The sequence below is a fragment of the Musca domestica genome, unplaced genomic scaffold (genome assembly GCF_030504385.1).
Source record: "Musca domestica strain aabys unplaced genomic scaffold, Musca_domestica.polishedcontigs.V.1.1 46, whole genome shotgun sequence".
NCBI classification, from domain to species: domain Eukaryota; kingdom Metazoa; phylum Arthropoda; class Insecta; order Diptera; family Muscidae; genus Musca; species Musca domestica.
In genome coordinates, this window is record NW_026712336.1 from 1,699,037 (window position 1) to 1,719,158 (window position 20,122).

The following is a 20,122-nucleotide window of genomic DNA, read 5'->3' on the forward strand; positions in this document are numbered from 1 at the left end:
TCGGCAGGACCGACTGATACTTTAACTTTTTTTTTGTTTTTGGAGTGGGATAAGTTAATTGTCGGTAGTCACAAATAAGGCCCAAGGTAGGAAAATCGAATATTGAATGACTTTGAGTTACTAGTTATCTGTACAACAGCTTGGATCAATTTAATGCAAGGTCTTTCCACACTCAAAACCTGTCATGCCACCTTAAAACAAGTTGTCTTCGGAAAATGCGCGAAAGCCCATTAAATCAATTCCAAAGTGTCAAGATTTAGCACAGTGTACTGTTTGACCGAACATGTATTTGAGTTGTCTCAGACACTTTCTACATTTATGACATCATGGCCGGCCTGCTGTCCGATGTAATTAAAGCAAAGAAAACACAAAACCTGAATTCAAAGCGATCATTAAATTCGAAAAAATATTACATAAAATTAGAAATTTGTTTATAATTATTTAAAGAAATAAAAAAAGATAAACAAAACATTTTTTGGAAAAAAAAATTGACAAATTGTATTTTAATTGCATTACATAAATAAAACAGCACATCATTATCGGGGGTATCGCAAAAGTTCATTTGCTGAGACCATTTAGGTGCTTAAAAGTTGTTATTGTTGGTATGTGATGTTGTTAGTATTTGTTATCATTGTAATCTTCTTTGATATGGAATTGAATGAAAGCTACCAAAGAAAAGTGCCAACCGGAAATATTTGTACCCTGATGATCGACAATATTTTGACTCTCTTTTTTTTCTTGGTTACGCTGTAATCATGTCGCTTACAAAGTGATAAGCGGATTTCTTGGATGGGTTGTTTGTTTGCTTCGTTGGAGTGTTTTTGTCAATTTTTGTGCTTCTTCATTGATATCACTTTTGACCATTGAATTGAATCAATTAAGCTGTGAATTGTTACCATTTTGATGGTGGCTATCTTTGTTTTGTTTATTTTTTTTAATTTGTTATCTCTAGCTGCCACACTTTTAATGTTTTTATTTTATTATGTTTTTTAATGATAATAAAAAATCCCATTTGAACGGAGATATCATGACTTTTGGTAAAAATGGCGAATTTCAAAAAGAGGTGTTTTTTTTTTGTTGACATATTTTTTCTTTTTGGCAAAATTTAATTAAGTCACAAATCACAACATTGGCGAGTGATCGAACAAAGTATGTGTAGCACTAATTGGCTATAGGCTAGGTGCACAGTGATGCGCAATCGAATTTTTGCAAGCAATAAATTTTGAATTATTGAAAGTGAAGCGGAGGTATTTTGATATTTTTTGTAGGGCAGTTAATATCTCAGGGTGTAATTTCAATCTGAATATTATCAAAATTGGTTTGCTGCAGGAGAATAAAAATTCTCTAAAAATCTATTTATTTTTTCATCCACAATATCTAAAAAATTAAGACATTCCCTAGTAGAGTAATAACCAAAAATGAATTAGGCCCACTTAAAAAAGTAATTTAATCTATTTTTTGGCTGTCTTGGTTTTAATATCGGCATTAGTTTTTTCCATAAATTTACAAATGTTACGTTTTTATATCCTCCACCATAATATGAAGCGTTTGTCATTCCGTTTGTAACACCTCGAAATATACATTTTAGACCCCAGAAATCAAATCAGCATAAAATTCTATGTCGAGTTAGCGATGTCCGTCCGTCTCTCCGTCTGTGTAAATCACTCTAGTTTGCGAACGAAATGAAGTAGGTTGATACAATTTTTCTCAAATGTATATTATGTCTGCAGGACTTTTGGTATTGTTTGGTAAAGTTCCATATAATGGAACTTCCCGATATTCGGTATTTTAATGATTTTAGCGACATTATTAACCGGAATGGTTCCAAATTTAGTATTTGAAGTTCGTAATGGATACTACAGCCTATAAAAGAAAATTTTCTGTGCGGGTTCACGTCTTCATATAGCCCCCATATAACTGTACCTCCCGATATTCGATATTTGGATGATTTTAGCGACAATATTCAACCGGATCGTTTCGAATTTGGTATTTCGAGTTTGTAATGGATACTACAGGCTATGACAGAAAATTGTATGTGCAGATCCACGTCTTCATTTAGCCCCCATATAACTGTACCTCCCGGTATTCCGTATTTTGATGATTTAAGCAACATTTTCACCGGACTTGTTGCAAATCTTGATATTTGAAGTTCGTAATGGATACTATAGCCTACGACAAAAAATTGTATGTGCAGGTTCACGTCTTCGTATAGCCCCCATATAACAGCACCTCCCGATATTCGGTATTTTGATGATTTAAGCAACATTTTCACCGGACTTGTTGCAAATTTGATATTTGAAGTTCGTAATGGATACTACAGGCTAAGACATAAAATATATGTGCAGGTCCACGTCTTCGTATAGCCCCCATATACCGGTACCTCCCGATATTGGGCATTTTGATGATTTTAGCGACATTATTCATCGGAATTGTTTCAAATTTAGTATTTGAAGTTCGTAATGGATACTACAGCCTAAAACAGAAAATTGTCTGTGCAGGTCCACGTTTTGGTATAACCCCCATATAATGGTTCCTCCCTATATTCGGTATGAGCTACATTATTCACCGATTTTTTCAAGTTTAACATTTGAACCTTGTAACGGCTTATAGAAAAAGTTGCCTATGCAGGTCCACTTCGTCGTATAGACCCTAAAATAACGGCTACATTTTGTATTTTTAAGATTTTAACAGAATTTTTAAAGTATTTCATTTTTTATTTATTTATTATTATTTTTTTTTTTTTTGAAAATCGCAAAATTTGTTTCAAATGGGGGAGGGTAGCATACGGGGAAAAACGAAATAGCTCATCTAGTATAAATGCTACAGTAGTAGTAGAGAGAAGTGAAATGACTGACTGACTCAGAAACAAAACCCAGACGAAATGACTGAATCTAGAATCTTGACATTCTGTACGAGGGTCAGTCTTTGTGCGTAGGCAATAAAGTGCAATATGCCAAAAAATCTGCCGTTGGGCTGGTGATGGAATTCTGAAATTTGGTATAGAGTTCACTGTTGGTTTCAAGGGTTTACATATGGATACGTTGGAATAGTTTTGCAGAGAAAAAATGGATGTGGGTCCATTGTGCAATTGTTTTACAAATATCCTCCTGGCTAACATTTTTCTATTTTTTTCGAAAAAAGGAAAAAAAAGACATGAATGAAATAGAAAACATTGAAAATCTGAAAATTTATAACGATTTTGATTTAAAAATTTGCCAAATTGAAGAAATTGCACATTTTGGGTACTAACAAGGCCTAGCACGAATTGTTTAAATGAATCTAAATTTTTAAGTTGGACTTTTAGCCGACGAAATCGAGGATACTTATTAGTCGGGTTTTTTTTCAAAGATTTAAAAAATTAGGGTTTTTTCCAGAATAGCAGAACAACAAAATAATCGACAAAAATTTGCAGGCTATACGAGCAGGACTTGATTTTGCCTTTAATGTTTTCTAAATGAATGTTAAAAGAATTGTAGAAAATTCAGCTATAACCTCTTTAACCTTGAAACCCATAAAACAAATCCTCTATAAAATAAATTTTAAAAATATTTCTTTAGACAGATCCAAGTGGTCAGATATTTGTTCAATTTAATGCTTTCGAACTTTCTGGTGTTCGATGAAATCAATTGATTTTGAACCTGAACTAAGCCACTTGAACATAGTTGGTTTAGGACAAGATATAGATTACAAAAATTTTAGTATAAATTTGAAAAAAGGAAAAAAAATAAGCGAGCACTTCACAAGGAAGATAACTGAATCTGGTAAGGGGTGATAAGAAATTATTTTTGCACAAAGATAATAATACAAAAAAAAAAAAAAATAAATAAATTAATTAATAAATATATAACAAAACCTTGCAAAAATGGAAAAGATCACTAATTTATCACAGCATGATTCATTTTGTTGCACTTAGGGAATATGCCCTATATAAACCCCTGAGGTTTTCGAGCTAAACCATAGTTTGAATTTAACCATTCTAGCTAACAAAAAACATACTCAACAATTATGAAATTCTTCATTGTCTTGGTTGCCGCCTTGGCTTTGGCTGCTCCCGCCTGGGGTAAGACCTTCACTCGTTGCTCGTTGGCACGTGAAATGTACGCCTTGGGAGTACCCAAATCTGAATTGCCCCAATGGACTTGCATTGCTGAACACGAATCGTCCTATCGCACCGATGTCATTGGACCCACCAACTCGAATGGCTCCAACGATTACGGTATCTTCCAAATCAACAACTACTACTGGTGTCAACCATCCAACGGCCGTTTCTCCTACAACGAATGCCACTTGTCCTGTGATGCCTTGTTGACCGACAACATCTCCAACTCGGTGACCTGTGCCCGCAAGATTAAGTCCCAACAAGGATGGACTGCCTGGTCCACCTGGAAGTACTGCAGCGGCAGCTTGCCAAGCATTAATGATTGTTTCTAAATTGGTTTCATTTTTCTAAATATTTGTAAAATAAATATTTGAAAGTGAATTGAAAAAAAAATGTTTTGAATAATTTTTAGTATTTTGGAAGTTGGGTAAACAAAGAGTTTTTGGTAGGTAAAAAAGGGAGAGAGGTTTGAGTGTACTGTTACCGATGTCACCCGCCTTGGGAACTTGTGTTTCAAAAAGTTCAAATATAATTGAATACAAGTCGTATTATATTGAAATGTTTGAAATATCCCCTGTTTCTAAACTTTTAATAGACATACAGCAAACTAATAAATTTCGGAATGTTTTATAAAAATGTTTGGCCTCATAATTAGTCTCTAATGTTATTTTATTTTTTAATTTTATGGACATTTCAAATCTCCACATTTTTCAAAACATTCATACCGAATATTGTATAGTATGTACATTCAACAACTAGATTTAGTAAATTCATGGATTTTCAATCGCTTTTATAACGAACGGAAAAATATTTCTTAATCCTGATCTTTGCATTTGAACATGGTTGTGTATACTTGTTGTCGATACTCATACGCCGAACTGTACTGAAGTAATATTGCATTGGTCACTTTCTTTGCAAAATCTCGAAATACTCGTCTAATATTATCGATCAGTATCCAATAATAAGTCTATTTGTATGCCCTTCTATTTGTATACTCCTCGAAATATCGTCGGATACCCCAAAAAGTATATATGTATATTCCTGATCCGAATAAAATTATGAGGCTATTTAGCGATTTCCGTCTGTCTCTTTGTTGAAACCACGATAGAGTCCACCTTATTTCACCCAGACCTTTTGAAATTTGCCACAAATGTTTATATGTATGCAGGCTCCTCGGTATTGAAAATGGGCTATATTGGTCCACGTTTAGGTATAGCCCCACATAATGGTTCCTCCCGATTTTTGATATTCTGAAGGTATCTGCAACAATTTCCAACCAAATTAGACGAAACTTTACATTTTTGGTTCTTGGTAGATCCGATCTCCTTCTGCAAAAAACATTCGCCAAAGGTCCACTAATTTCTATAGCCCCATACAACGGTATCTCTCAATTTTCGGTATTTTAAAGGTTTCTGCCACAATTTCCAATTAAATTAAATACAACTTGATAATTGGGGCTCTCGGTATATCGGTTCTCCCTTTGCAAGAAATGTTCAATTTAGGTCCACTAATTGGTATAGCCCCCATTGAGCGCTAAGGTAAGGTTTCTGCCACAATTTCCAACAAAATCATGTAAAATTTTACATTTGAGGTTCTTGGTACGTCTTTTGTTTTTTTGCAAAAAATATTCGATTTAGGTCCACTAATTGGTATGACCCCATCTCCCCATTTTTGGTATTTTGAAGGTTTTTAGCACAATTTACAACTAAACTTGGCAATTGGTGTTCATGTAAACTCTACTAATTTGTATATCCCCCATATAATGGTACTTCTAATTTTTCGATATTTTGAAGGTTTTTACCACAATTTCCAACCAAATCAGCTGAAACTCTCCTTGGTAAAAAATTTTCGACTCAGGTCATATAAAGTTTTTAATTTTCAAAATTTAGAGATCCCAGAAAATGGACTTATTTTTTGCCACTACATTTTCATTATAGGTATATACTTTATGGCGCAGACCCTTTTAATGTAGTTTTCGAATGAGTGAATTTTGAAGTATTTAGACGTTTTTCGCCAAAGAAATAATTTATAATTTGTCATATTAGGCTTTGGCATCACAAAACTCTTTACTGCAGCAAATGGTCAGAATAGGGGCATCATTTCGATTTATATAAAGAATAGAAGTTAAAGAGCAACTTATCTCGGCAAGGCCAAACTTTTAATACCCACCACCATTTTGAAGGAACTTCAAAAATTTTCCAAAGAATTCCGTCTAAAAATACCGCTCAAATGAAAACCGTTATATGATGTCTATAGGATGGCCCTGCATAAGTAATATTGGTCATAGGCTGTAGTGCCGATCCCGGACTTAAAATACAAAATTTGAAAAAATTCCGGTGAATAATGTCGCTAATACAGGGTGAGATGAAAAAACTGCTGCCATTTTTAAACCACTCTTCCGACAGTTGTTAAAATTATTCCAGTGACCGCTCAACATATTGTTTACAAGCGTACAAAACCATTTTGATGAGAACTATCCAGAAAAAAAGTTATTCGTTATGGAATTCAAGCGTGATAGTGTGTAATGGTTACAAAATTAGGTTCCTCGCTTCATTTCCATTCCATTTAGTATGGAAAGGCTACAAAAACAAGTAAAAACGACGTTAAATTAGGCTGGACCGAATATTTTATACCCTTAATAATTGGAAAATTTAATGTATAATCAAAGAATGTTATCTTTACCCCACATATCTGGAAGTTCCCTTATATGGGGCTATCCATTTATGGAATATAAGTAAAAAAAACATATTTTTGCTAATTTGGAACTACTTAGGGCCTGTTTATTTGCTACAGTTCATTTGGTTAAATATTGAAATCAAACCCTTTGATACAACGGTAATTAGGAGATACCGTTATATCGGGGGACGGATTTATAAATTGGACCAACAGTGATTATTTTTAGGTGAGGAGTTAACCTACCCAATGAGAACCCAAAAAAACCAAAGCCAAACAGCTGTCTTGGTTTGAATTGGAGCCAATATGTCGAGGTATTGTAAACGGAATGCCTATGTTAATATATCCTCCATTCTGTGTTGGAGGGTATTTTTCTCAGGACTGAGTCATAAGGAACTACCAACAATAGCTTTCCCTCTACTAGCTACCAATGACTCTTGAATAAATGGCAAAACTTTCAACCAAATCCCAAAGAGTTTAAAAATTTTCAAACCGTTTTTCAATGCAAATTCAAATATTTATTTTACGAATATTCAAAAATGACACCAATTTAGAAACAATCATTAATGCTTGGCAAGCTGCCGCTGCAGTACTTCCAGGTGGACCAGGCAGTCCAGCCTTGTTGGGACTTGATTTTGCGAGCACAGGTCACCGAGTTGGAGATGTTGTCGGTCAACAAGGCATCACAGGACAAGTGGCATTCGTTGTAGGAGAAACGACCGTTGGATGGTTGACACCAGTAGTAGTTGTTGATCTGGAAGATACCGTAATCGTTGGAGCCATTCGAGTTGGTGGGGCCAATGACATCGGTGCGATAGGACGATTCGTGTTCAGCAATACAGGTCCATTGGGGTAATTCGGATTTGGGTACACCCAAGGCGTACATTTCACGGGCCAACGAGCAGCGAGTGAAGGTCTTGCCCATGGCGGGGGCAGCCAAAGCCAAAGCGGCAACCAAGACAATGAAGAATTTCATAATTTTTGAGGTTTTTTTGGTAGCTTAAAACGGTTAAGTTCAAACTATGACTTGCGGTGGAGAACTGGGGGTTTATATAGCAGTCTTATTATCACAGTGAGAACAGATTTTTCTCGAAACCCCTAAAAATATCTTATCACATATTTGCATTTGAAATCCGAATGCAGTTATATCTAAATGGGTTTTATCTCTGCCAATTGAAATTTAAAATCCTTATCACAAAAAAGTAAATATTGCTGAGAGATAATCGCTATGGCGCAGAATATTCTTAACTATGTTTAAAAATATATAAACAATGCCAAAGATTGCTTATCCTCTTCAAATAATCGGGGTAAAGAAAACTGATTGCGTATACGTATTGACAACACGTATACGTCACCATTGATAGTATTTTAATCTTCAATTGAATACACAAAAATAAATAAATAAAAAAATTGTGAGATCACTATCATACAGTCCAGTTTATTCCGGTTCTATTTTTAACTAGTTTATTCTGGTTCTATTTTTAAATAGACCATGAAAAAATCGAAAATATTTGAGAAGCTTTTCACAAAATTAAAAAAAAAAAACCAATAATAACGCAAAACAAAAGTGGTTTAAAATATCTCTAGATAATTTTGGTTCTCATAAGAGGGTAATATCAATATCAAATACTGCACAAAATATATTTTAAAAAATCTTATCTCAGGTCGCATGCAAATGTCACGAAAACTGCGATATATAAACCCCTGAGACTCGGGGTAAAGTCATAGTTTGAATTTAATCGTTCTAGCTAACAAAAAATCAACAATCATGAAATTCTTCATTGTCCTGGTTGCCGCTTTGGCTTTGGCTGCCCCCGCCATGGGCAAGACCTTCACTCGCTGCTCGTTGGCCCGTGAAATGTACGCCTTGGGTGTACCCAAATCCGAATTGCCCCAATGGACCTGCATTGCTGAACACGAATCGTCCTATCGCACCGATGTGGTTGGCCCCACCAACTCGAATGGTTCCAACGATTACGGTATCTTCCAGATCAACAACTACTACTGGTGTCAACCATCTAACGGCCGTTTCTCCTACAACGAATGTCACTTGTCCTGTGACGCTTTGTTGACCGACAACATCTCCAACTCAGTGACCTGTGCCCGCAAGATCAAGTCCCAACAAGGCTGGACTGCCTGGTCCACCTGGAAGTACTGCAGCGGCTCCTTGCCCAGCATCAACGATTGTTTCTAAATTGATTTCGGTAATGAAATAAATATTTGAAAATAATTTGAAGAAAGGGTAATTCTTTTGATTTTAATGTACCAAAAAGGGGATGCATCCAATATTGGATTTAGAAGGGTAGAATATATAGAATATATGTCAATGATTTACAAAATGTAAATGTCATAAATGCTTTCCAACGTGAGCTAAGAACTTCAAGTTTTTTTTTAACCAGAGATGCCTTTAAATGGCGATATATTAAAAGTTACCACAAGGTGGACCTGTATTGGATGTGGAAATATATGTGTATAAGAAGAGAATGTTCATGAGATGGTTTATCAGAATATATAAGGGAAGTGGGAGTCACTCAAAGAGATTCAACGGAGATATGCAAAATTGAAAGAAATTTGTTCGTGCATTATGAGAGAAATAAGTATTGCAGCCCGAGAACCTTTGTGGAAGAGGTACCAGAAAGAGTGAATTGATATATACTTCCTTCACACCAGTTCTTGTGTTAATAAATATATTTAAATGTGCGAAATTTGAAGATAATCGGAATATTATATCACATTTTATGAGATTTATGATTATTCAAAATTTTAAATTTGTGAAATTTGTGGGGGTGGTACTAGATGGAGTGAGCCCATATTGTCCGTTTTTGCACCTGAGTTAGAACTGATAAGAATATTGGGATTTGCAAAGTTTGCACAAATTCTGATGATCTATTATCTTTCTATGAGAAGAATTATTTTCTTTGAAAATGTTGACCTTTTGTGAGGAAGGTACCAGAAGGAGTGGACCGATATTGCCTATCTCCGAACTCGATCTAAGTTTGATAATAATATTACGATGTACAAGGTTTGGGCCAGATCGGATACTCATTAACATTAAGTAAAAAATCGTGACTAAAATTATCAAAATATCGAATATCGGGAGGTACCGTTATATGGGTGTTATAGGAACACTTGATAGTAAGTACGCAATGTTCTTGCACCCAAGCTAAATTCGTTAGAAAATGTGCCTTAAATCCTCAAGATACAGAAAATCGAGGGAGATACCGTTATATGGGGTCTATAATAATTAGTGGACCTCTAGCGAACATTTTTTGCAGAGAGAGAACGGACTTACCGAGAACCCTAAATAAAAAGTTTCAACTGATTTGGTTGGAAATTGTGGCGGAAACCTTCAAAACACCGAAATTTGGGAGGTATCTGTAGCGAATATTGTTTTATATGGGAGGGAACAGACGTACCAAGAACCCTAATGTAATGTAAAAGTTTAGATGATTTGGTTGGATATTGTGGCAGAAACCTTTAAAATACCGAAAATATGGACGTAGCGTTATATGGGAGCTATACCTAAATGGGGACCAATTTAACCCATTTTCCCTTACCATTCAGTTTGCATAATATAAATCGTTGTGCCAAATTTTATAAGCTCTAGTTTAAATTATATGGGCTCTATCGTGATTCCAACAGACAGGCAGACGGACGGTCGGACAGACGGAGTGAATAAATCGCCTTTTGATTTTAATCTGATCAGGAATATATATATACCTTTTGGAGTCTCCGACTAATATTTCGAGGTGTTGCAAACGGAAAGATAAACTTAATATACCCACCATACTATGGCGGAGGGTATAATAACCCAAATATCAAGACCCATATTATCATCTTATTTGGTTGGAAATTGTGGTCAGACCCAGTGGAGAGACCCAATTGACTAGTTTCATCGAATTTAGTTGGAAATTGTGGCAGAATTTCTCAAAAAACCAAAAATCGGGATCTGGCTAATTTTCAATACCAATCAGCCTGCATATGTTTATCCTTTGTATCAAATTCGGAAACCCAACGAATATTTCGAGATGTTGCAAACACGTTGTGGAGGGTATATTTAGAGAGTTTTCACTAAACTAGAGTTATTTCCAAAATGGCAACTCCATTTTGTAAGCATTTTTCTGATAAAAGCTGACAGATGCATAGGTAGTCCTAAAATAATATGACGATAAATAAAGGTTTTATGTAGTTCACATATTAGTTGTGTTCCAGTACTTTTTTAGTAGTAAAACTAGCAGAAGAGAGAACAGTTCGAAATGTCATTCTCAATTAGGTGTGCTCAAAAAATAAGGGAACGGAAAATTAGCAGAAATGCGATAAAATGTCAAAATTCGAAATTCCAAGAGTAAACAGTCCAAATCGGACTGGTGAAACCTTACTGAAACGGACGCCAAAATTTAAAAAAATAGTATTGAAGACGATACGTTAAAATTAATAATCTATAATAATAATTAATAATCTGATTCATCATTCAGCCAGTCCTTTTCACTACTGGAATCATCCAAAAGTGTTCCATATTTTCCTTTTTTTTTTTTTTTTGCACTACAAATATTAGTTTTTCCTTTAGTTTTTAAGTTGATCATTTCTTTATTTTTGTTATGACGCGGGAACATTGAAATGTATCAATACATTTTTCAACCTTGTTAGCCCTGCCAATTAAATGTCAAATTCACAATTTGCACATTTCTGCTCAGCCAAATTCATGTAGCTAAAACAAGCAGAAATGTGCACCACTCAGCGCCATTTTTTTCTCGAGAGAGCTGCAAGTTTTGCTAGTTTTTGCAGTACGGGAACGCGTTGTAGCAGAATTAGTACTAATTAGTACTAATTTGTAGGTTCTGGAACACAACTATTATTTGTTAGAATGATTCACTGAGAAGAACTACTGAACTAGTCCGGTCTTAATTGCTCTCTTAAAATTTTAAGGAATAATCCAACCGATTGGAGATCTAGTCTTACTAAAATAGCAATCTAGTGATGAATAGAATCAAAAAAAAAAAAAATAAATAAATAAATAAATAAAAACCTTGAACAACAAAGAAACAGCTAACCTTTACTGAAATGACAAATGTCTAAAAATCTGATGAGCTAAATGAGCTCCATATGTCGCGTTACCTGTAGGTTAATGAAGTCCACAAAATAGTTCGATTAAGTGGTTCATGGAAAAGAGCTGCTGAACTATTCCAGCCAAAATGAACTTTTTACATTATTAAGAGCGAAGAAGAAAGGACGAAACACACAACAAACACAGGATGTCGGATTTATCGGCACAAAATGCCTCAGAATCATGAGAAAATGGCGCCCAACTGTAATAAGAATAAGACTTTTAAGGTGATTAAAAATATTTCCGGGACTAATTAGCAATGGGTATGATTTATAAATCTTCTAGATCTTGCTTGGAAGTAAAGCAGGAGAAAGATAATACCGAAATTACGCACCAGCATAATATAAGTTAATTTTGCTAGTTTTTAACTTCGGTAATATCTTTTTCCTTGCCTTATAAAAAAAGGGAATCTATAAATCTTTACCATATTATTTTTGGAACGGACTGCTTTATAAATCTTTAAAGCAGTAGAGAATTCGGCTTTCCTATATATTGGATAAGTTACAAAACATTTCGTTTCGAGTGTCGCCAAAAGCCCCTTGTAGTATTATTAATACAAATTCTTGAAAGTTGTTTGATAAAATGTACGAATTTATTACAGAATCAGTCACATCTTAGAAACAATCGTTGATGCTGGGCAAGGAGCCGCTGCAGTACTTCCAGGTGGACCAGGCAGTCCAGCCTTGTTGGGACTTGATCTTGCGGGCACAGGTCACAGAGTTGGAGATGTTGTCGGTCAACAAAGCGTCACAGGACAAGTGGCATTCGTTGTAGGAGAAACGACCGTTGGATGGTTGACACCAGTAGTAGTTGTTGATCTGGAAGATACCGTAATCGTTGGAGCCGTTGGAGTTGGTGGGGCCAACAACGTTGGTGCGGTAGGAGGATTCGTGTTCAGCAATGCAGGTCCATTGGGGCAATTCGGATTTGGGTACACCCAAGGCGTACATTTCACGGGCCAACGAGCAGCGGGTGAAGGTCTTGCCCATGGCGGGGGCAGCCAAAGCCAAAGCGGCAACCAAGACAATGAAGAATTTCATGTTTCTAACTTAGAACGGATCAAGTCGAACTGTGTGGGTTGGAAGAAAAATTGGCTATTTTATAGGAATTTTTCTTCTTCTTCGTTAGAAAGGGATAAGATTAGATTTTAAGGTCTGTTTTGTATAAAAATTCAAAATGTCTTATCAATTTCCCTAGTGAATATGATAGAGGGGTGTGTTTTATTTCGCACTTGGCATGACAGTTATCAATAACATTTTTTGGGGGCTCTTCAGTTTCAAGTTTAAGAATTTATCGAAATAGAAAATAATTATAAAATTATAGAAATAGTAACATAGTTTCGCTAAGAGCCACTGAACGGGGCCACAGAAGGGATTTGTGCCGGGTGCTAAAAAATTATCTATACATATTTTATTCTTCTATCTCCAACACTTGATATTTATTTGATAAAATCTCTAATTTCGATATGAACACTATTTGAAAAAAAAAAAAAAAATGCAGACATAGTGGTGACTGGGTCTAAAGAATTATGAAAAACAATAACCATTCAATTCGTGTACATTAAATTTTGATAATAATGTGGGGATGTCGCCAAAAACAAACTTCAAATCTAATCTAATCCCTATTCTCCAGTCCAAAACCTGCTATAAAAAGTCGAATATTTTGCACAAAAATCACAGTTCGACTTAATCCGTTCTAAGTTAGAAACATGAAATTCTTCATTGTCTTGGTTGCCGCTTTGGCTTTGGCTGCCCCCGCCATGGGCAAGACCTTCACTCGCTGCTCGTTGGCCCGTGAAATGTACGCCTTGGGTGTACCCAAATCCGAATTGCCCCAATGGACCTGCATTGCTGAACACGAATCCTCCTACCGCACCAACGTTGTTGGCCCCACCAACTCCAACGGCTCCAACGATTACGGTATCTTCCAGATCAACAACTACTACTGGTGTCAACCATCCAACGGTCGTTTCTCCTACAACGAATGCCACTTGTCCTGTGACGCTTTGTTGACCGACAACATCTCCAACTCTGTGACCTGTGCCCGCAAGATCAAGTCCCAACAAGGCTGGACTGCCTGGTCCACATGGAAGTACTGCAGCGGCTCCTTGCCCAGCATCAACGATTGTTTCTAAGATGTGACTGATTTTCTAATAAATTTTTGAAATTTTAAAATTAATATTTATAATTGGGTTTTATTCACTTTTGTTAAAAAAGCTCCTTCATCCTAGATGGAGCCAATAGCACTGCGCAAAAAATAAATAAAAGCTCTAAACGTGGAAGACATGGGCATCGGCATTTTGAAAATCTACATTTCAAAGTAACCTTAACAGAGGGGGTTCACATTTATACATCTTCTACCTCCACATTTTTTTTGGAATTTTCGGATTTCATTTTTTTGGAATCCGTTGATTTTAGGTGTATAGTGTTTTTGGTAATATTGCATATAAACACACGAGGATTATTCTCTTGAAACATTTCAACTCCAAAGCGAGCCAATAAAGGTGCCTTGTTAATCCTTCTTTCAAAATATTTTTAAAATCGTAGCAATTTTAAATATTCCACAAAATTATTTGTCATGTAATTCCACTAAATTCGTACCTTGAGCGATTTTATGCATAAATCTCCTAAAAATCATAGTCTTAGAAGGATGCCGTCAAAGACAAAAATATTCTACATCAAATTTCACTAAGGGTGCCAAGGAAAATAAATCTCTATTTCCACTGTTTATAAAAAAATATTTGGATCGATGTAATCAATCTGAAAGTATTTTAATTTTTTTTTATCAAATTGTCCTTGGCCTTGCATCAAATTCGATTCAGAACATTTGGAGTCGATCTAGCGGTGTCTGAATACTGTCGGAGTAACTGATTTGGTCCAAACCTGGTACATCGTAATTCTATTATCAAGTTCGAAGATAGGAAATATCTGTCTATACCTTCTAGTACCTCATAGAGCAAGAAAGGATCATCCATTTTTGTTCAAACTTTGCAAATTCTAATATTTGTGTCTGTGCTAGGTCAGATGTGAAAATGGGAAATATCTGTCCACTCCTTCTAGTACCTCCCACCATCTGTTATAAATTTTGAAAACAGAGCCTCATTATCTTCAAATTTTGCAGATGAAGAAAAGAAATAGAAAGGACCACTCCAGATACTTCCCAAACAGATCAACATTTGAAACAATCATGACGCTCATAAAACATGAAATGAGCATCCGGTTCATGTCAAACTTGGCGCATAACACTAAGACAAGATCTAGTGTGGAGATGGGATGTATCGGTCTACTGGGTGCTATCCCACAAAAGGCTCAACAATTGAAATGACTCTAACTCTGGTAACGATTCTCTTCAAACTTTGTACATCACAATATCTTTAACAAACATTGATCTGATATGGATATGGAATTTATCGGATTTTCTTCCTGATACGTTCCGCACAAGGAGTAAAAATTTTCAATGACTATAACCCATATACCTACGACAAAAAGTCAACAATTTTTTTTTTCAAACATCGCGATATATATTCAAACATCGCAATAAATAAATATCGCAATATGTGAACCGACATGTCACTCTCTGGTAACTTCCCTACAAAAGTTCTGCATTTTCAAAAACTCATATCTCATAACAAGTGCAGGAAGAAGTCGTCACAGTTCAAACTTGACACGTCCCATATTTTAATCAGACTTCTTTCAGATATAAAATGGATAATATTTACCCACTCCTTCTGTACATAGGATCCCATCCCAATTATCCCATAGTTCCACCCGACAAATGTACATCAGACTTACTTCAAATACAAAGTGGATAATATTTGCCCACTCCACCCGCACATATGATCCCATCCCAATTATCCCATAGTTCCACCCGACAAAGGTACATTTATGAAAATAAAATATTGATTGAAATTGATTTTAAAAATTCCCAAATTTATTACAGAATTTGTCACTTCTTAGAAGCAATCGTTGATGCTGGGCAAAGAGCCGCTGCAGTACTTCCAGGTGGACCAGGCAGTCCAGCCTTGTTGGGACTTGATCTTGCGGGCACAGGTCACAGAGTTGGAGATGTTGTCGGTCAACAAAGCGTCACAGGACAAGTGGCATTCGTTGTAGGAGAAACGGCCGTTGGATGGTTGACACCAGTAGTAGTTGTTGATCTGGAAGATACCGTAATCGTTGGAGCCATTCGAGTTGGTGGGGCCAACAACGTTGGTGCGGTACGAGGATTCGTGTTCAGCAATACAGGTCCATTGGGGCAATTCGGATTTGGGTACACCCAAGGCGTACATTTCACGGGCCAACGAGCAGCGTGTGAAGGTCTTGCCCATGGCGGGGGCAGCCAAAGCCAAAGCGGCAACCAAGACAATGAAGAATTTCATGTTTCTAACTTAGAACGGATCAAGTTGAACTGTGATTTTTGTGGAAAACATTCGCCTTTATATAGCAGGTTTTCGACTGGAGAATAGGGATTAGATTAGATTTAAAGTTTGTTTTGGTGACATCGCTAAATTATTATCAATTTTTTCAGAAGATATTATTGTAATTTTGATGACGCCTTAAGGCCAGCTGCTACTATCTCTGCCATTTTTTCAAAAGGTGTTCACTTAGAAATTAACGATTTTATCGCATAAATATAAAGTGTTGGAGATTAAAGATTAATATAGGCATAGATCATCTTTAGGGTTTGAATAAAAATCATTGAACAGTACAAAATATATCTTTGTTTTCATAATTATTTTCTACTTTGATAAAATCTTAAACTTGAAACTAAAGTGGCCTACCAAAAAATTTTATTGATAACTGTCATGCCTAAAGGCAAACACACCCGTCTCTCATTATGTCAGGGGAAATTGATAAAAATGTTTGGACTCTTGCAGAAAATAATATTACAATCTAATCTTACTCCTTTTTCGTAGACGAAGAGGAAGAAAAGTTCCTATATAAATGGTTGATTTTTCTTTCAACCAACACAGTTCGACTTAATCCGTTCTAAGTTAGAAACATGAAATTCTTCATTGTCTTGGTAGCCGCTTTGGCTTTGGCTGCCCCCGCCATGGGCAAGACCTTCACTCGCTGCTCGTTGGCCCGTGAAATGTACGCCTTGGGTGTACCCAAATCCGAATTGCCCCAATGGACCTGCATTGCTGAACACGAATCCTCTTACCGCACCAACGTTGTAGGCCCCACCAACTCGAATGGCTCCAACGATTACGGTATCTTCCAGATCAACAACTACTACTGGTGTCAACCATCCAACGGCCGTTTCTCCTACAACGAATGCCACTTGTCCTGTGACGCTTTGTTGACCGACAACATCTCCAACTCTGTGACCTGTGCCCGCAAGATCAAGTCCCAACAAGGCTGGACTGCCTGGTCTACCTGGAAGTACTGCAGCGGCAGCTTGCCTAGCATCAACGATTGTTTCTAAGATGTGACTGATTTTCTAATAAATTTTTGAAAATTTAAAATTAATATTTATAATTGGGTCTTATACATTTTTGTTAGAAAAGCTCCTTCATCCTAGATGGAGCCAATAACACTGTGCAAAAAAAAATATAATAAAAAAAGGGAAAAGCCTGCAGAGTGGCAGTAGAGCTAAACGTGGAAGTCACGCGTATCGCCATTTTGAAAATTTACATCGCAAAGTAACGAAATCGTAGCAATTCGAAATATCCCACAAAATTATTTGTCTTATAGTTCCACTACAGGTCCCAGAAGTAGTCAAAAGTCGTAATCTTACCTAAACTCTAGGAATTCTTATATATTAACAACCCCTTCTTATATATTAACAACCCCCTTTAAGTCGTTCCTTGAGCGATTTTATGCATAAATCTTCTAAAAATCATAGTCTTAAAGAGATGTCGTCAAAGACAGAAATATTCTGCATTAAATTTCACTAAGGGTGCCCAAGGAAAATTAATCTCTATTTCCACTGTATTTGAAAAAATATTTGGCTCGAAGTACCCAAATAAATCTGAAAATATTTTAAATATTTTTTTTTATCAAATAGTTCTTGGGCTTGATCAAATCCGTTATTTGGAGTCGATCTAGCGGTGTCTGATTACTGTCGCTCGGAGTAACTGATTTGGCCCAAACTTGGTACATCGTAATTCAATTATCAAACTTAGATCGAGTTCGAAGATGGACAATAGACAGATTTATCCTCATAGTACCTCAAAGAACAAGAAAGTATCATCCAATTTTGTTCAAACCTTGCAATTCCAAATACTTGTGTCAGTGCTAGGTCAGATGTGAAAATGGGAAATATCTGTCCACTTCTTCTAGTACCTCCCCCCATCTGTTATAAATTTTGAAAGCAGAGCCTCATTATCTTCAAATTTTGCAGTTAAGAAACTAAATATAAAGAACCACAACAGATATTTCCTAAACAGATCAACATTTGAAGCAATCATGACGCTCATAAAACGTGAAATGAGCATCCGATTCATGTCAAACTTGGCGCATAACACTAAGACAAGATCTAGTGTGGAGATGGGATGTATCGGTCTACTGGGAGCTCCTACTGGGAGCTATCCCACAAAAGGCTCAACAATTGAAATCACCCTAACTCTGGTAACGATTCTCTTCATACTTTGTACATCACAATATCTTTAACAAACATAGATCTGATATGGATATGGAATTTATCGGATTTTCTTCCTGATACGTTCCGCACAAGGAGTAAAAATTTTCAATGACTATAACCCATATACCTACGACAAAAAGTCAACAATTTTATATATTCAAACATCGCAATAAATAAATATCGCAATATGTGAACCGACATGTCACTCTCTGGTAACTTCCCTACAAAAGTTCTACATTTTTAAAAACTCATATCTCATAATAAGTGCAGGAAGAAGTCGTCACAGTTCAAACTTGACACGTTGCCATATTTTTATCTGACTTATTTCAGATATAAAATGGATAATATTTACCGACTCCTTATGTACATAGGATCCCATCCCAATTATCCCATAGTTACACCCGACAAATATACATTTATGAAAAAAAATATTGATTGAAATTGATTTTAAAAATTCCCAAATTTATTAGAAAAAAAGCCACATCTTAGAAGCAATCGTTAATGCTGGGCAAGGAACCGCTGCAGTACTTCCAGGTGGACCAGGCAGTCCAGCCTTGTTGGGACTTGATCTTGCGGGCACAGGTCACAGAGTTGGAGATGTTGTCGGTCAACAAAGCGTCACAGGACAAGTTGCATTCGTTGTAGGAGAAACGGCCGTTGGATGGTTGACACCAGTAGTAGTTATTGATCTGGAAGATACCGTAATCGTTGGAACCGTTGGAGTTGGTGGGGCCAACAACGTTGGTGCGGTAGGAGGATTCGTGCTCAGCAATGCAGGTCCATTGGGGCAATTCGGATTTGGGTACACCCAAGGCGTACATTTCACGGGCCAACGAGCAGCGAGTGAAGGTCTTGCCCATGGCGGGGGCAGCCAAAGCCAAAGCGGCAACCAAGACAATGAAGAATTTCATGTTTCTAACTTAGAACGGATCAAGTCGAACTGTACTGGTTGCAGGAAAATTTCCTCCTTTTATGGCAAAATTTCGGTAAAATGTACATGATAAGATTTCCAGAATGACGTAGTCTCAAAACTTTCTTTTTACCCTTTTGGCTTTGTTGAAATGTTACATTTTTATCATCCTCTTGAGAATTTGTTTTGATATCTCCGATCAATTTATTCTTGAAGAGTACTTCTTTATCAGATTTCAGATTTTATCATATAAACATAGAGTGTTTTGTCCCATTTTTTGGTGTTTGAAAATATAAACAAATAGCTATTTTTAGTTCCATTAAAAAATAAAATATATATATATTTGTGTGGCGAAAAAAGTTCCAGACATGCAGGCACACACATCAAAAGTCTTTCCTACCAGTGGCGTATACAAAACGTCAAAACGTATACGCACCCGACGCTCATAGTATTTTTAATATACTCCATTGCAAGGCGAATAATTTCCTAACACATTTCTGTGTAGATATGTGAATATGTCATGACATAAGATCAATAATCTGTAGCTGTAAAAAAAGCCAGTAAAAAAGCTGCAAGTTTGGCCGGGCCGTACTTTGACTACCCTCCACCATTTGGAACGATTTTGGCAATTCTCAAATATAATAAAATCCGTTAACAATTCTGTTAAAATCTTAAAAATACCGAATGTAGCTGTTATTTTAGGGTCTATACGACCGTCTGCAGTACTTTTGGTATTGAAAATGTGACATGT

General features: G+C 36.2%; 9 protein-coding genes across 9 annotated transcripts in view; 4 read left to right on the plus strand and 5 right to left on the minus strand.

The window, feature by feature from the left end:
- The window catches only part of LOC101894439 (uncharacterized), a 150,757-nt gene that overhangs the window by 81,092 nt on the left and 49,543 nt on the right, over positions 1–20,122 (minus strand). The window lies entirely within an intron of this gene.
- LOC131800365 (lysozyme 1-like) lies at positions 3,949–4,490 on the plus strand. The gene has a single exon (XM_005185779.4). The coding sequence runs from the start codon at positions 4,006–4,008 to the stop codon at positions 4,429–4,431; it is 426 nt and encodes a 141-aa protein (XP_005185836.1). The 5' UTR covers positions 3,949–4,005; the 3' UTR covers positions 4,432–4,490.
- On the minus strand, positions 7,268–7,801 carry LOC131804562 (lysozyme 1-like). The gene has a single exon (XM_059127596.1). The coding sequence runs from the start codon at positions 7,746–7,748 to the stop codon at positions 7,323–7,325; it is 426 nt and encodes a 141-aa protein (XP_058983579.1). The 5' UTR covers positions 7,749–7,801; the 3' UTR covers positions 7,268–7,322.
- On the plus strand, positions 8,486–9,012 carry LOC101893428 (lysozyme 1-like). The gene has a single exon (XM_020037580.2). It carries the CDS (start codon positions 8,541–8,543, stop codon positions 8,964–8,966), a length of 426 nt encoding a protein of 141 aa, XP_019893139.2. The 5' UTR covers positions 8,486–8,540; the 3' UTR covers positions 8,967–9,012.
- LOC131804563 (lysozyme 1) lies at positions 12,447–12,962 on the minus strand. The gene has a single exon (XM_059127597.1). It carries the CDS (start codon positions 12,914–12,916, stop codon positions 12,491–12,493), a length of 426 nt encoding a protein of 141 aa, XP_058983580.1. The 5' UTR covers positions 12,917–12,962; the 3' UTR covers positions 12,447–12,490.
- LOC101894169 (lysozyme 1-like) lies at positions 13,533–14,054 on the plus strand. The gene has a single exon (XM_005185778.4). The coding sequence runs from the start codon at positions 13,585–13,587 to the stop codon at positions 14,008–14,010; it is 426 nt and encodes a 141-aa protein (XP_005185835.2). The 5' UTR covers positions 13,533–13,584; the 3' UTR covers positions 14,011–14,054.
- On the minus strand, positions 15,785–16,291 carry lysozyme (lysozyme 1-like). Its single transcript, XM_059127598.1, has one exon. The coding sequence runs from the start codon at positions 16,252–16,254 to the stop codon at positions 15,829–15,831; it is 426 nt and encodes a 141-aa protein (XP_058983581.1). The 5' UTR covers positions 16,255–16,291; the 3' UTR covers positions 15,785–15,828.
- Positions 16,833–17,347, plus strand: LOC131804565 (lysozyme 1). The gene has a single exon (XM_059127599.1). It carries the CDS (start codon positions 16,878–16,880, stop codon positions 17,301–17,303), a length of 426 nt encoding a protein of 141 aa, XP_058983582.1. The 5' UTR covers positions 16,833–16,877; the 3' UTR covers positions 17,304–17,347.
- On the minus strand, positions 18,903–19,415 carry LOC131804558 (lysozyme 1-like). The gene has a single exon (XM_059127591.1). The coding sequence runs from the start codon at positions 19,370–19,372 to the stop codon at positions 18,947–18,949; it is 426 nt and encodes a 141-aa protein (XP_058983574.1). The 5' UTR covers positions 19,373–19,415; the 3' UTR covers positions 18,903–18,946.

Coding starts and splice junctions, on each gene's coding strand:
- LOC131800365 (XM_005185779.4), top strand. CDS start 4,006: ATGAAATTCTTCATTGTCTTGGTTGCCGCCTTGGCTTTGGCTGCTCCC.
- LOC131804562 (XM_059127596.1), bottom strand. CDS start 7,748: ATGAAATTCTTCATTGTCTTGGTTGCCGCTTTGGCTTTGGCTGCCCCC.
- LOC101893428 (XM_020037580.2), top strand. CDS start 8,541: ATGAAATTCTTCATTGTCCTGGTTGCCGCTTTGGCTTTGGCTGCCCCC.
- LOC131804563 (XM_059127597.1), bottom strand. CDS start 12,916: ATGAAATTCTTCATTGTCTTGGTTGCCGCTTTGGCTTTGGCTGCCCCC.
- LOC101894169 (XM_005185778.4), top strand. CDS start 13,585: ATGAAATTCTTCATTGTCTTGGTTGCCGCTTTGGCTTTGGCTGCCCCC.
- lysozyme (XM_059127598.1), bottom strand. CDS start 16,254: ATGAAATTCTTCATTGTCTTGGTTGCCGCTTTGGCTTTGGCTGCCCCC.
- LOC131804565 (XM_059127599.1), top strand. CDS start 16,878: ATGAAATTCTTCATTGTCTTGGTAGCCGCTTTGGCTTTGGCTGCCCCC.
- LOC131804558 (XM_059127591.1), bottom strand. CDS start 19,372: ATGAAATTCTTCATTGTCTTGGTTGCCGCTTTGGCTTTGGCTGCCCCC.